This window comes from Myxine glutinosa, chromosome 6 (genome assembly GCF_964187855.1).
Source record: "Myxine glutinosa chromosome 6, kmMyxGlut1.1, whole genome shotgun sequence".
NCBI lineage: Eukaryota > Metazoa > Chordata > Myxini > Myxiniformes > Myxinidae > Myxine > Myxine glutinosa.
Window position 1 is genome coordinate 120,111,329 of NC_136266.1, and position 13,400 is coordinate 120,124,728.

Sequence of the window (13,400 nt, forward strand, 5' to 3'; positions counted from 1 at the left end):
GGGAGGTGATAAAACTCCAATATTTGTTACATAAACATTAAAATGTAAAACGTTTTTTTTATTTTTAGCTTGTGCCTTTATATCCTAGCTATAGGCAGCATCATAAAGGTAAAACTCCAAAACCAGCTAGTGCACAAGGTAAACGTCCAAGTAGAGAATCCAATATGACAATGATCACATCTTTTTTTAACGACAATCAATTATTCCCACGTTCTTGTGGGGTTAGCCAGGGGAAGCTTGTCCCAAATCTTTCACGAAATGGCTGGCCAGGCCTTATGCTCGACTGAGGTTAAGGCAGGAATGTGATATTCGTTTAGGGTATAAGGCGATAATTCGCCTACTCTTCGCGAAGGACATTGTGGGATCTGTGACGTCCACCAACGAATGCCGGCAAATGGGATGCCCAGTTGAATATCCATCTGAAGGACGGCACACCCATTGATGAATCACCCGATGTGTCAAACACCGGGATGACAGTTTATAGTTGGGTTGGGATTTGAACCAAGGAGAGACAGCCGAGAGGCGGAGTGTGTGGCCCTCTGGGCCATCCTGCCAACCCTATGATAATGATCGCACAATAACCTCATTTCCTTTTCCAGACCATGTACCAACAAATGTTTTGATCATGTTCCACCTGATATCGAAATTGCAAATATAAACTGAGAAGAGATGTTCCACTCATTGCATATGAAGTTACAGTGAAATCCACAAGCTTGAATCGTCATCTCCTGGTTTTGATGCCTGGAAAAGTTCAGAAGCCATAGAATTCATCCACACGAGTCCAAAAGCCAAAAATTCAGGCTTTAATACCGACTTCTTTTCTGGAAGTCCTAGCAGTGTCCATGTGTTTTATACCTCTCCCACCCCCTCCCCATACCCCCCATACCCCCACCCCCGCCTTCCCATGCCACCTCCCCCCCCCCCAAGCCCTCTCCCTCCCACAGATCTCCTGATGTCCCTGTTCTCTGCTGTTGTACTTGTATGCTCCCCCCTCTCTCCCCATCTTGTCTCCCGCTCCCTTTATTGTATGTTTTGTGTGTCCGTTTGTTTTTTTTGTGGTTAATGTTGGCTCTTACACGAGCCTCGATCTTGTATACAAAAGAAAAACAAAAAAAAAACGTGGCTCTGCAATAAAGTCATCAGCAGACGTCACAGGCACTGAGGACGATCTTTGAGAATGGCCAGAGAGATGTCCACTTTAGCAAGCATATCATCAGATGAACCAATTGGAGCAGTAGAAGAAAAAAAGAACCACCTTTAGAGGCCATTTTTCCCTGCAAAGCAGGGTTGACCTTTTTCGGGCACCATTATTTGCAGGGATGTTAGTCATAACCAAGTCTGGAAGAGAAGATGAACCGTTCGTTGACTGAGATCCGGGTCGGGAAATTGACAGATTGTGTCAGTCCTAATGAGTCGCAGAAGTCCTTTGCTGAGGAGCCGTGGCTGGTGAGAGAGGTACCCACACCCAGGCACCTGGCATGATGACAGTTGAAATCGCCACATATGAGGAAGAGAGAGTTTGGATGAGTTGATAGAAGTTGGTCCATGTTGTCGGACAGCAACATGTAAATGGAGACATCACTGTTTGGTGGATGGTGCAGAACACATGTGAACAAAAGGTGGGAGTGAAGGGGAATCTGTAGTGGGGTGAGGGGGGAATTTTGAAGGGGAGGGTTGAGAGGTGAGATTTGAAAGGGAGGAGTGAGGGGAGGGGTGAGGGGAGGGAGATTTGAAGGGGAGGGGTGGGGAGTTTTGAAGGGGAGGGGGAGTTTTGAAGGGTAGGGGTGAGGAGGAGTTTCGAAGGGTAGGGGTGAGGGGAAGTTTTAAAGGGTAGGGGGGAGTTTTGAAGGGGAAGGGTGAGGAGAAGCTTTGAAGGGTAGTGAGGAGTTTTGAAGGGTAGAGGTGAGTTTGAAGGAGAGCGGTGAGGGGAGTTTTGAAGGGTAGAGGGGAGTTTGAAGGAGAGGGGTGAGGGGAGTTTTGAAGGGTAGAGGGGAGTTTGAAGGGGAGGGGTGAGGGGAGTTTTGAAGGGTAGAGGGGAGTTTGAAGGGGAGGGGTGAGGGGAGTTTTGAAGGGTAGAGGGGAGTTTGAAGGAGAGGGGTGAGGGGAGTTTTGAAAGTTTTGAACAACTAATGAAATTCAAGCACACAAAACAAAATTGGGTTGTTGAGATTTTCAAGTCAGAGATACATTTGAAAACATTAGAGGAGGGGTGGAATAAAGGTGAGTTTAGAGAATGGAGAAAGGAAGAACTGCAGGAGATTGAATTTTTTGAATCTGAACGATTGAAAGAGCGATTTGAAGACAGCCTTTTGAAAGGAAGAAGAAGAGTGAATCGTAGAATAAATAATTCAACACAATAGAAAGAGGAAGTTTGAACATTATGAAAGGCACCGTGAATACCATCTAGGTTAGTCGTGGTGTATGCAAGTAGATGGTCGGTAAGGTGTAAGCAGAAAACGTTTTTCAATCATTATAAAAATTTTTTTAAGGTTAGACAGAAGAGGAGAAAAGCAACAGGTTGAATCAAATAAAGTTCAGCTGTGTGATGAAAACATTCACGATCACGGTGGAAATGCTGAGTGGGAAACAGCAAAAATTGCAGAGAGCAGGAAGTAGGGTGGTCCAGGAGGATTAAGGTTGAAGGTAAGGAAATGGAAATTATAATGATTTTTTAAAAGACACTAAACGGGGTATAATCGAGAGGAATTGAAGGAGAGGTAAGGGGATTGAGGCGAAAACAAGAGGACTGAAGATGGTACAGAGAAAAGACAATAAAAAGCAAACGTGGACTCAAACGAGGAAAAGGTAGGCCGCAAACAATCCTGTTTGATGAATACTCACAAATTGGATTTTTTTTTTTTTTTAAACAAAACCAGACTCAGAACTCAGAACACAGCAAACACCAAACAGCGAAAACGCAACAAAAACGACTGGGAGGAAGTTGGCGGAAGCGAAAATCGAACATCCACAGCTCGGAGACCGAAACCGGACGTGACTATGACCGGAACCGGACCGTTTGCTCCTGATCCGGGTGGGCTTCAGGACCCGTGGTCCTATTTTTTTACAAGTTTGCCGAAGTAATTGTAATCAGGGATTTCTTCAACTCTGCAACAGGACATTTTAATTGAATTTCTTAATTTCTTGCACAATATTTGAACATGAATCATCTTCGTCATTCATTTTTAGTCAAATCTTCTGACAAACAAAATTAATTAATCCTGATAAAAAATATTTAAACCACGTGTCAGAGATAAAGTTGTTGTAAACACCTCTACCACCCTCACACCCACACCCCTCTCAATCAACAACCAAAGCAAATCATTTCATTTAAGGGACAAAATAATGGTATGATTGGTGAGGTATGGCAGTAGAATCGCTCCAGAATGGAATTAATAACATGTTCTCTTGTCAGTAGAACATGCCTTTTTATACTTGTCCGAACTAAAAATGGTATTATTTTGTAGTTTACACAATTGGTTACAAAACTTGGCCAAAATATTTCCACTACAAGGTTAACATGAATGTGTCATCACTCCCAATAAGCAGAATGAATGAATGAATGAATGATCGTTTTACGGCCATTTTTCCCCGCTGGAGCGGGGGTTAGCCTTGCGGGCCCCATGACAATCATGGTTCCCTGTTTGAGGCAATGTTTTTATGGCCGGATGCCCTTCCTGACGCCAACCCTTAGTCGCCTCTTACGATGCGCAGGGATACGGTGTACCTATCCTGAATCCGGGTACACACCGTGATCATTCGTCCCAGCAAGCTGGTACTCAATTTGCCGACCTCGGAAGGATCACGGGCTGAGTCAACCCCCCTGGCGTTAATTCAGCGATCGACCGGGATTCGAACCCAGGATCCTAGGATCCCAAGCCGGCACCCTGACCGCTAAGCCAACACCAGGCTAAGCCAACACTCCCAATAAGCAGCATTTATCAAATTAAATTACAAATTTATGCACTCACAGTGTAAGATGAAATTCCTGGATATGGTACCACCAAACCCTGTACACCACTTGCCACTCCACCTTGCTGTCCCTGAATCACACCTTGTGCACTTGGAATCGCTACGTATCCAAGTTGCTGTCCAGTCGCCATTGGCTGAAATGCTAGATATAATGGTTAGATTAAGAAAGGCAAAAATGAAAATGAGAATGTTATATTTAGATCCATAACTGCAGTGCCAAAAGTTTCATTCGGAAACAAAATAAGTGGCCATTTACTGGCTTTTTCACAACTTTAATTCAGAGACCATAAATAACTCGGTCCTAATTTATAAACATGATATGAAACCAAGAAAGCCAAGGTCAAAAAATACACATCAAGAAGTATGCAGGAAAAGGAAAATAATAATGTTAAAAAAGAGGTCTCAACCGTATATTAAGCAATACATTAGGGGAGGGAATGAAGGTCAATAGCGATAGTTGTGAAAACAAAGCATTTGCCTTAAAGGTGACAACCAACCGGCAGATAGGGCACTACACATGATGTGGCATGACAGCCGATAACCATACAATACATTATTTGAGAAACATCGGTTTGTAGACTGGTGTCTTCTGTTTGTCTGGTTTGGAGATTTGTTTGTCTGTCTGGTTTGTGGATTTGTCTGCCTATATGTCTTATTTGTGGATTTGTCTGTGGGTTTGTTGTGGGTCTGTCTGTGGGTTTGTTGTGGGTCTGTCTGTGGGTTTGTTGTGGGTCTGTCTGTGGGTTTGTTGTGGGTCTGTCTGTGGGTTTGTTGTGGGTCTGTCTGTGGGTTTGTTGTGGGTCTGTCTGTGGGTTTGTTGTGGGTCTGTCTGTGGGTTTGTTGTGGGTCTGTCTGTGGGTTTGTTGTGGGTCTGTCTGTGGGTTTGTTGTGGGTCTGTCTGTGGGTTTGTTGTGGGTCTGTCTATGGGTTTGTTGTGGGTCTGTCTGTGGGTTTGTTGTGGGTCTGTCTGTGGGTTTGTTGTGGGTCTGTCTGTGGGTTTGTTGTGGGTCTGTCTGTGGGTTTGTTGTGGGTCTGTCTGTGGGTTTGTTGTGGGTCTGTCTGTGGGTTTGTTGTGGGTCTGTCTGTGGGTTTGTTGTGGGTCTGTCTGTGGGTTTGTTGTGGGTCTGTCTGTGGGTTTGTTGTGCGTCTGTCTGTGGGTTTGTTGTGGGTCTGTCTGTGGGTTTGTTGTGGGTCTGTCTGTGGGTTTGTTGTGGGTCTGTCTGTGGGTTTGTTGTGGGTCTGTCTGTGGGTTTGTTGTGGGTCTGTCTGTGGGTTTGTTGTGGGTTTGTTGTGGGTCTGTGTGTGGGTTTGTTGTGGGTTTGTTGTGGGTCTGTCTGTGGGTTTGTTGTGGGTCTGTCTGTGGCTTTGTTGCGGGTCTGTCTGTGGGTTTGTTGCGGGTCTGTCTGTGGGTCTGTCTGTGGGTTTGTTGCGGGTCTGTCTGTGGGTTTGTTGCGGGTCTGTCTGTGGGTTTGCTGCGGGTCTGTCTGTGGGTTTGTTGCGGGTCTGTCCGTGGGTTTGTTGTGGGTTTGTCCGTGGGTCTGTCTGTGGGTTTGTTGCAGGTCTGTCTGTGGGTTTGTTGTGGGTCTGTCTGTGGGTTTGTCTGTAGGTTTGTTGTGGGTCTGTCTGTGGGTTTATTGTGGGTCTGTCTGTGGGTTTGTTGTGCGTCTGTCTGTGGGTTTGTTGTGGGTCTGTCTGTCACTTTGATGTGGGCCGTTTTTTGTTTTTTTTACTAGATCTAAGACTCATAACGAACACACACACACACACACACACATACACACACACACACACACACACACACACACACACACACACACACACACACACACACACGGAGGGATACACGGAGGGATACACGGAGGGATACACGGAGGGATACACGGAGGGATACACGGAGGGATACACAGATGGATACACAGATGGATACATGAGGCAACACAGGACTGCTCGAGTAGACAAACAGCCACTGAGCCTGTGGGAAATGCTGTCATTTCCCGACGCATCCTGCACAATGGTGATAATCTCAGACCTATTTCAGAATTTCGAAAAAAGGAATAATTCCTCCAAGCAAATTTCAAACATGACATCGTTTTCTGTTTCAAATGAGTGAAGCTGTTTTCACTTTGTTCACCTGTCCTGGTTGTGATGATTGACACTGCACACAAGTCATCAGAAGAAAGTGGCTTTTCATGCCTTTCGTCTTGACAAGGGAATGTGCAATGTGCTGAAAGCTCTTGGAGATGTGGTGAGAAATACAGACGTCACGGCTTATTGCAATTTGCAGGTGGTCGATTCAGGCATTATGTAAAGCCCGCCTGAGTCGCTGCCGAATTTGGATTTGTGCGATTTCTAAGAACAAGTGTGAAATAATCTGAGCCAACATGTATGTGACCAATTTCTGTTGGCAGCATGTTAGATTGATGACGTAAGAGCCAGTTCACTTCACTTGCTATCGTGAGTGAGACATCATTGGGCCGGATTTAATTATAAACCGCCCACTGTATTGGTGCTTCAAATAAAGATTTGGAGCTAAATAATTAAAGCATTCAATCATGCTGTCTTTCTTTTCTCATTTTTGTTCTTTAAAAGTTTTATTTTTTTATTTTTAACGTCATTCATTTGCAATTCACCGATGCAAAAACTATTCACTTTAATAAGGAACGATAGTGGGGCGGCTTAGCCCAAATATTCAAAAGAATTGTGCATTTTGTGATACAAGCACCAAATTTGGCACAAATGTACATTAATATGTTGCGAACATTTTCAGATATTGGGCCACTTGAAATTCCGTAATTTTTTTTTTCAAATTTTTTCAAATTTCGTAATTTCAAATTTTTCGGGTGATACCGTCACAATTTCGGTCTTCGAGGCCGGCCGATAGGCAAAGTGTGACCGGAAGGGACGAGGTTCTCCTGACCACGTGGCCCTCGATCTGGGAAGCGAGAGGCGTTCCATTAGTGGACGCGCCCCTCACGCCCGACTTTTGGGCGGCCCCGGCAGGCCGTCTGTTTTGACGTTCCGTGACAGGCCCCGCACCCCCACCTCCGGGCCGACCGGAAGCTTGTGCTGAGTACATCATACCTGAACAACTCAGTGAGGCAGAACACAGCAGTGCACACCAGGGTGACCCCTTCAGTGCATAAACCAATTAACCTGTCCACTGCAGGGCATATAGAAATGAAGTTATTTTCTGCATATAATAATAATATAAGTTCAGTTCTATATAACAATTTCTGTTATCACCACTACCACTACAACTACCACTACTACAAGCTTTGTCTGGAATTTTGTGGACTAACAGACAAACAGACATACAGACAAGCTGGGATCAAAACATTACCTCCTTCCACCATTGAGTGTAGAGGTAAACATCATGGAAATTATATCATGCCCTAGATTTAATTCATGCTTACCCGTGTATTTGCTTCACTGGTTCACAAGGTCTTTTGCATACATGTAATTCAGACTCTCGTCTTCATTGCTGACCACACAATGTTCGCAACATATTAATGTACATTTGTGCCAAATTTGGTGCTTGTATCACAAAATGCACAATTCTTTTGAATATTTGGGCTAAGCCGCCCCACTATATCGGCCGGCCTCGAAGACCGAAATTGTGACGGTGTCACCCGAAAAATTTGAAATTACGAAATTTGAAAAAATTTGAAAAAAAAAATTACGGAATTTCAAGTGGCCCAATATCTGAAAATGTTCGCAACATATTAATGTACATTTGTGCCAAATTTGGTGCTTGTATCACAAAATGCACAACAGGTTTGCTATGCTGCTACACTACGAATGACATTTTACCTTCAGAGTAAAAAAAACGTATTTTCAAAATGTTATCTACGACAAGCAGGAGGACTGAGATTAAGAGACTATTTTCCCCTTAACTAAAAGGACATCAGCAGAGAATGTATAAATTAACATTATGTACGGGATTTTAACTGAGCACAACAAAATTGTAAACTAAACGTTCACATGGAAATCACAAGCAGGCAGATTTATAAAAATACCGAACATTTTTCTCTTTGATGAGTCTGTGGACTACATGATCCGATATGAGGATAAAAACGTTTGTACTAACCCAATGACATGGCAACAACTATAATCGCATATGAAACTACGCCAGTATAAAACAAGGTGGCAATACCCCGGGCACTCACCTGGTAGAATAAACAGGATACTGCACTGACTAAAGGTATTTAAATTTCAATGGTTGCTAGAAGAAAGGGCAGCATGTAGAATCATACCAACATAATCATAAAACTTTATTTCCCTGAATATGGGACAACAAAGATCATTATTATTAAACAAACAAACAAAAAAATACCTATTTTGGCAACCTCCCCCCCCCCCCCCCTCCCTCCCTCCCTCCCCCTCACTCTCACCCATAGACCACCTTAGATACCTATTTTAGCTCACCTGGAACGAAGTTCAGGGGAGCTTATGCGATGGTGCGTTGTCCGTCCGTCTGTCTGTTAGTCAGTCAGTCCGTCAGTCCGTAAACACTTGAAACTTCTTCTCCGAAACCGCCGCTGATGGAAATTTGACCACAATCTTCACCACCCGTAATGTACCAGTGTGTTTACGGCATTAAAAAAAAATCTGCCCCTTTAGTGATCAATGGAAGGGGGGACGGGTTGCCCCCCAAAATAGGTATTTGCTTTCTTCTCAGAAACTATACACGCAATTTCAATGAAAGTTCACCACAACCTTAATCACCCATGCTGTACCAATGTTTGCTCAAGGCATTAGAAAAATTGGGGTCTTAGGAGGTATATGGGGTTGGGGGAGGGGGGAGGTGGTTCCCTCAAAATAGGTATTTTTTCTTTGTTTGATTAAAGTTTTATGATTATGTTAGTATGATTCTACATGCTGTCCTGTCTTCTAGCAACCACTGAAATTGCTTGAAAATACCCTTAGTCAGTGCAGTGTACTGTTTATTGTGGACTTTGCAAAAAATAAAAAATACAATGCAAAATGGGACTTTAACAATATTATGCAAGGAACACTTAAATACCACAGGAATTTAATATTTCCTAGCTACAGCCCTGGCCAAAAATATTGGCACCCTTGCACTTTTTTCAAATAACTCACAAATTTCTCTAAATATGAGTTGAAATTGACAAAAGTATTTAATCTCCACAATTCTTTATTTCACTGTTAATATTACAGAACCTTTGTTTTTGATTCAGAACTTAATATATCCTTTTAAATCAGAAAATAAAAAGAAATGGCATTGACAAAATTATTTTTTTACAATATAAGTCTGCAATTTGCATTATTTTCCCGTTTTTGCTAACATAAACTTTTTTTTTTTTTACCTCGAGCAGTTTACTGCTTACCTTTGTACCATTTCAGGTTATTGACTGGACTTGAATTGCTTAAATTTCAATAAAAACTGGAAAAATTGAGGTCTTCTAAAGCTTTTGACTGGTAGTGTATATATACACACACATATACAGTCACGTGAAAAAGTAAGTACACCCCATGTAAAGTTATGACTTTTTCCACATATTTCAACATACAACATACAACAAAATCAATTTAGTGTAGCAGCAGAGCAAACCTGTTGTGCATTTTGTGATACAAGCACCAAATTTGGCACAAATGTACATTAATATGTTGCGAACATTTTCAGATATTGGGCCACTTGAAATTCCGTAATTTTTTTTTTCAAATTTTTTCAAATTTCGTAATTTCAAATTTTTCGGGTGACACCGTCACAATTTCGGTCTTCGAGGCCGGCCGATATAGTGGGGCGGCTTAGCCCAAATATTCAAAAGAATTGTGCATTTTGTGATACAAGCACCAAATTTGACACAAATGTACATTAATATGTTGCGAACATTGTGTGGTCAGCAATGAAGACGAGAGTCTGAATTACATGTATGCAAAAGACCTTGTGAACCAGTGAAGCAAATACACGGGTAAGCATGAATTAAATCTAGGGCATGATATAATTTCCATGATGTTTACCTCTACACTCAATGGTGGAAGGAGGTAATGTTTTGATCCCAGCTTGTCTGTATGTCTGTTTGTCCACAAAATTCCAGACAAAGCTTGTAGTAGTGGTAGTTGTAGTGGTAGTGGTGATAACAGAAATTGTTATATAGAACTGAACTTATATTATTATTATATGCAGAAAATAACTTCATTTCTATATGCCCTGCAGTGGACAGGTTAATTGGTTTATGCACTGAAGGGGTCACCCTGGTGTGCACTGCTGTGTTCTGCCTCACTGAGTTGTTCAGGTATGATGTACTCAGCACAAGCTTCCGGTCGGCCCGGAGGTGGGGGTGCGGGGCCTGTCACGGAACGTCAAAACAAACGGCCTGCCGGGGCCGCCCAAAAGTCGGGCGTGAGGGGCGCGTCCACTAATGGAACGCCTCTCGCTTCCCAGATCGAGGGCCACGTGGTCAGGAGAACCTCGTCCCTTCCGGTCACACTTTGCCTATCGGCCGGCCTCGAAGACCGAAATTGTGACGGTGTCACCCGAAAAATTTGAAATTACGAAATTTGAAAAAATTTGAAAAAAAAAATTACGGAATTTCAAGTGGCCCAATATCTGAAAATGTTCGCAACATATTAATGTACATTTGTGCCAAATTTGGTGCTTGTATCACAAAATGCACAATTCTTTTGAATATTTGGGCTAAGCCGCCCCACTAATTTGATCTTTATTTCAACAATATTGATAGATAAAGGTGATATAATATAACAAATATCATGAAACATTTACATTTTGTAGTCCATTGTATAATTTAAATAAACATAAATGCAAATTTCACATGTGGAAAAAGTAAGTACACCCCTACATTTATCACTACTTCAAATACCTAAAATTAGAATCAGGTGCACCAGCTCATGTGCAAATGATTAGAACATCGTTAGAGAGGATCTTGGAGGAACTTGTCTTCTTTAAACCACAGACATTTAGTTTGGTTTGCTCTTTGTTGTTGAAGTGTGCGGCGTCACGATGCCTAGATCAAAAGAGCTCTCTGAGGCCTTCAGAAAGGTTATAGATGCCTACGAGTCTGGGGGGATTTAAAAAGATCTCCAAACAATTTGAAATCAATCGTTCGCCTGTCCGGAGATCATCTGCAAGTGGAGAAGATTCCAAACAACTGCCAACTTGTTCAGGCCAGGCCGCCCCGGCAAGTTCAGCCCGAGAGCAGACCGCAAGATGCTGAAAGAAGTCTCTAAGAACCCCAGAATGTCATCACGGGACCTACAGATTGCTCTTGCCACTGTTGATGTCAAAGTGCACGGGTCTACCATTAGAAAGAGGCTGCACAAATTTGATCAACATGTGAGGTGTGCCAGGAGGAAACCTTTGCTGTCCAGAAAGAACATCAGGGCAAGACTAAAGTTTGCCAATGAACACCGAGGCAAAGACCAGCACTTCTGGAACAATGTGCTCTGGACAGTGAGTAAAAGGTATAGCTATTTGGCCACAGTACCAGAAGACATGTTTGGCGAAAACCAAAGACAGCATTTGACCACAAGAACCTGACACCAACTGTAAAGCATGGTGGTGGAAATATTATGGCTTGGGGCAGCTTTGCTGCATCAGGGCCTGGGCAGCTCACCATCATAGAATCCACTCTGAATTCTTCATTGTACCAGAGTGTGCTTGAGGATAATGTGAGGCCATCTGTCAGAAAGTTGAAGCTCAACCGAAGGTGGACCTTGCAACATGACAATGACCCTAAACATACCATTAAATCCACAAAGGAATGACTGAAAAGAAAGAAATGGAGGGTTCTGGAATGGTCAAGTCAAAGCCCGGATCTAAATCCCATCGACATGTTGTGGGGGGATTTGAAACGAGCTGTGCATGCAAGAAACCCCTCAAACATCGCACAGCTGAAAGAATTCTGCATGGAGGAGTGGGGATAAATTTCTCCCAGTTGATGTCAGAGACTGGTAGACAGTTATAAGAAACGCCGACTTGAGGTTGTTTCTGCCAAAGGGGGCAATACCACCTATTAGAGCCAAGGGTGTACTTACTTTTTCCACATGCGAAATTTGCATTTATGTTTATTTAAATTATACAATGGACTCCAAAATGTAAATGTTTCATGATATTTGTTATATTATATCACCTTTATCTATCAATATTGTTGAAATGAAGATCAAATAGCTGTATGTTTAAAAATGTTGAAAAGGTCAAAACTTTACATGGGGTGTACTTACTTTTTCACATGACTGTATATACACACACAAAGCCTGGACGATAATTGAAAAACCTATAACACGATAATGTCATGATACCTCATTATCATGATATTCGTGACAATATCATGATAATATAGACAATAAATTAAATAATTCTCATATCTGAATCCATATGCAGATCTTCACCAAAATCGAAACGATTAGTCCTTTTCACACACACAACCACTCCACTAAGTTTCGTCCAAATTCATCCATAACTTTTTGAGATATCCTGCTATGTATCGTTTTTGACCCAATCTCCCGATGGTGAAGAATCACTTTAAAAATTCTACTAGCCGGATCCGAATCCGGATCTTCACCAAAATCTAATCATTTCGTCCTTGTGACATACGCTACATCACAGCCAAATTTCGTCCAAATCCGTCAACAACATTTTGAGATATTTTGTTCGCAAACAAACAGACAGACAGGGGTGAACATAACCTCCATACACCTTTGGTGGCAGAGGTAAAACAAAAACACAAATGTCATAGCCCCCGTGGTGGCTTTAGTAATTCTGCTGTACGGTGTAAAGTCAGCAATCTTTGGTTGGACGACAAAACAAAATCTTCTGCATGTGTATACTCATGTTTTCTTTGTGCCAAGTTTGAACAAGATCGATAAATGCATGTCCGAGAAATGGTTGAGGACGTGTTCAACATCAGGTTGTTTTTTTACAACTTAAATGGCCGCCAGTCGGTCATCTTTGATGACACCGCGATACAAAATGATGTACATATGTATACTGTCATGTGTTGTCTTTGTGCCAAGTATGAACAAAATCAGTCCATACATTTCCGACATCTGGTTTTCTGACGCATGGACGCATCCAAATCAATAAGCCCCCGTTTCGGACTTAGTCCAATGGGGGTTAATGATGTAATTAGCGTCTTGAGAATCATGCAGCATACAATAACATTCCACATACGAACAAACTGAATAGCCATGGAGTTACGTGTATTCGTACTCTTTATTTCATAATTCTGTTGCAATTTGTTTAAAGTCAAATCTCATTTTTCCTGAACGAGTTCACTGCTCCGTTTGCCGAGTGACTGGACGAGCAGTTTACAAAGAGTATGATGCAGAACATCGAGCTTGACAAGCGATAGCAAGCTGCATGGTCACAGAACATACCAAGCAAGCTGTATGCCAACAGAACACACCAGGCAAGCTGCATGGTCACAGAACATACCAAGCAAGCTGTATGC

General features: G+C 42.4%; 1 protein-coding gene across 5 annotated transcripts in view; it reads right to left on the reverse strand.

Annotated features, from left to right (window-relative positions):
* LOC137430240 (cAMP-regulated phosphoprotein 21) overlaps positions 1–13,400 on the reverse strand; it is a 247,709-nt gene that overhangs the window by 38,805 nt on the left and 195,504 nt on the right. For all 5 annotated transcript variants that reach the window (XM_068120950.2, XM_068120952.2, XM_068120951.2 and 2 more), the window contains one exon: positions 3,969–4,111. In XM_068120950.2, the coding sequence (XP_067977051.2) occupies positions 3,969–4,111 (143 nt within the window). The remainder of the gene's footprint in view (positions 1–3,968; positions 4,112–13,400) is intronic.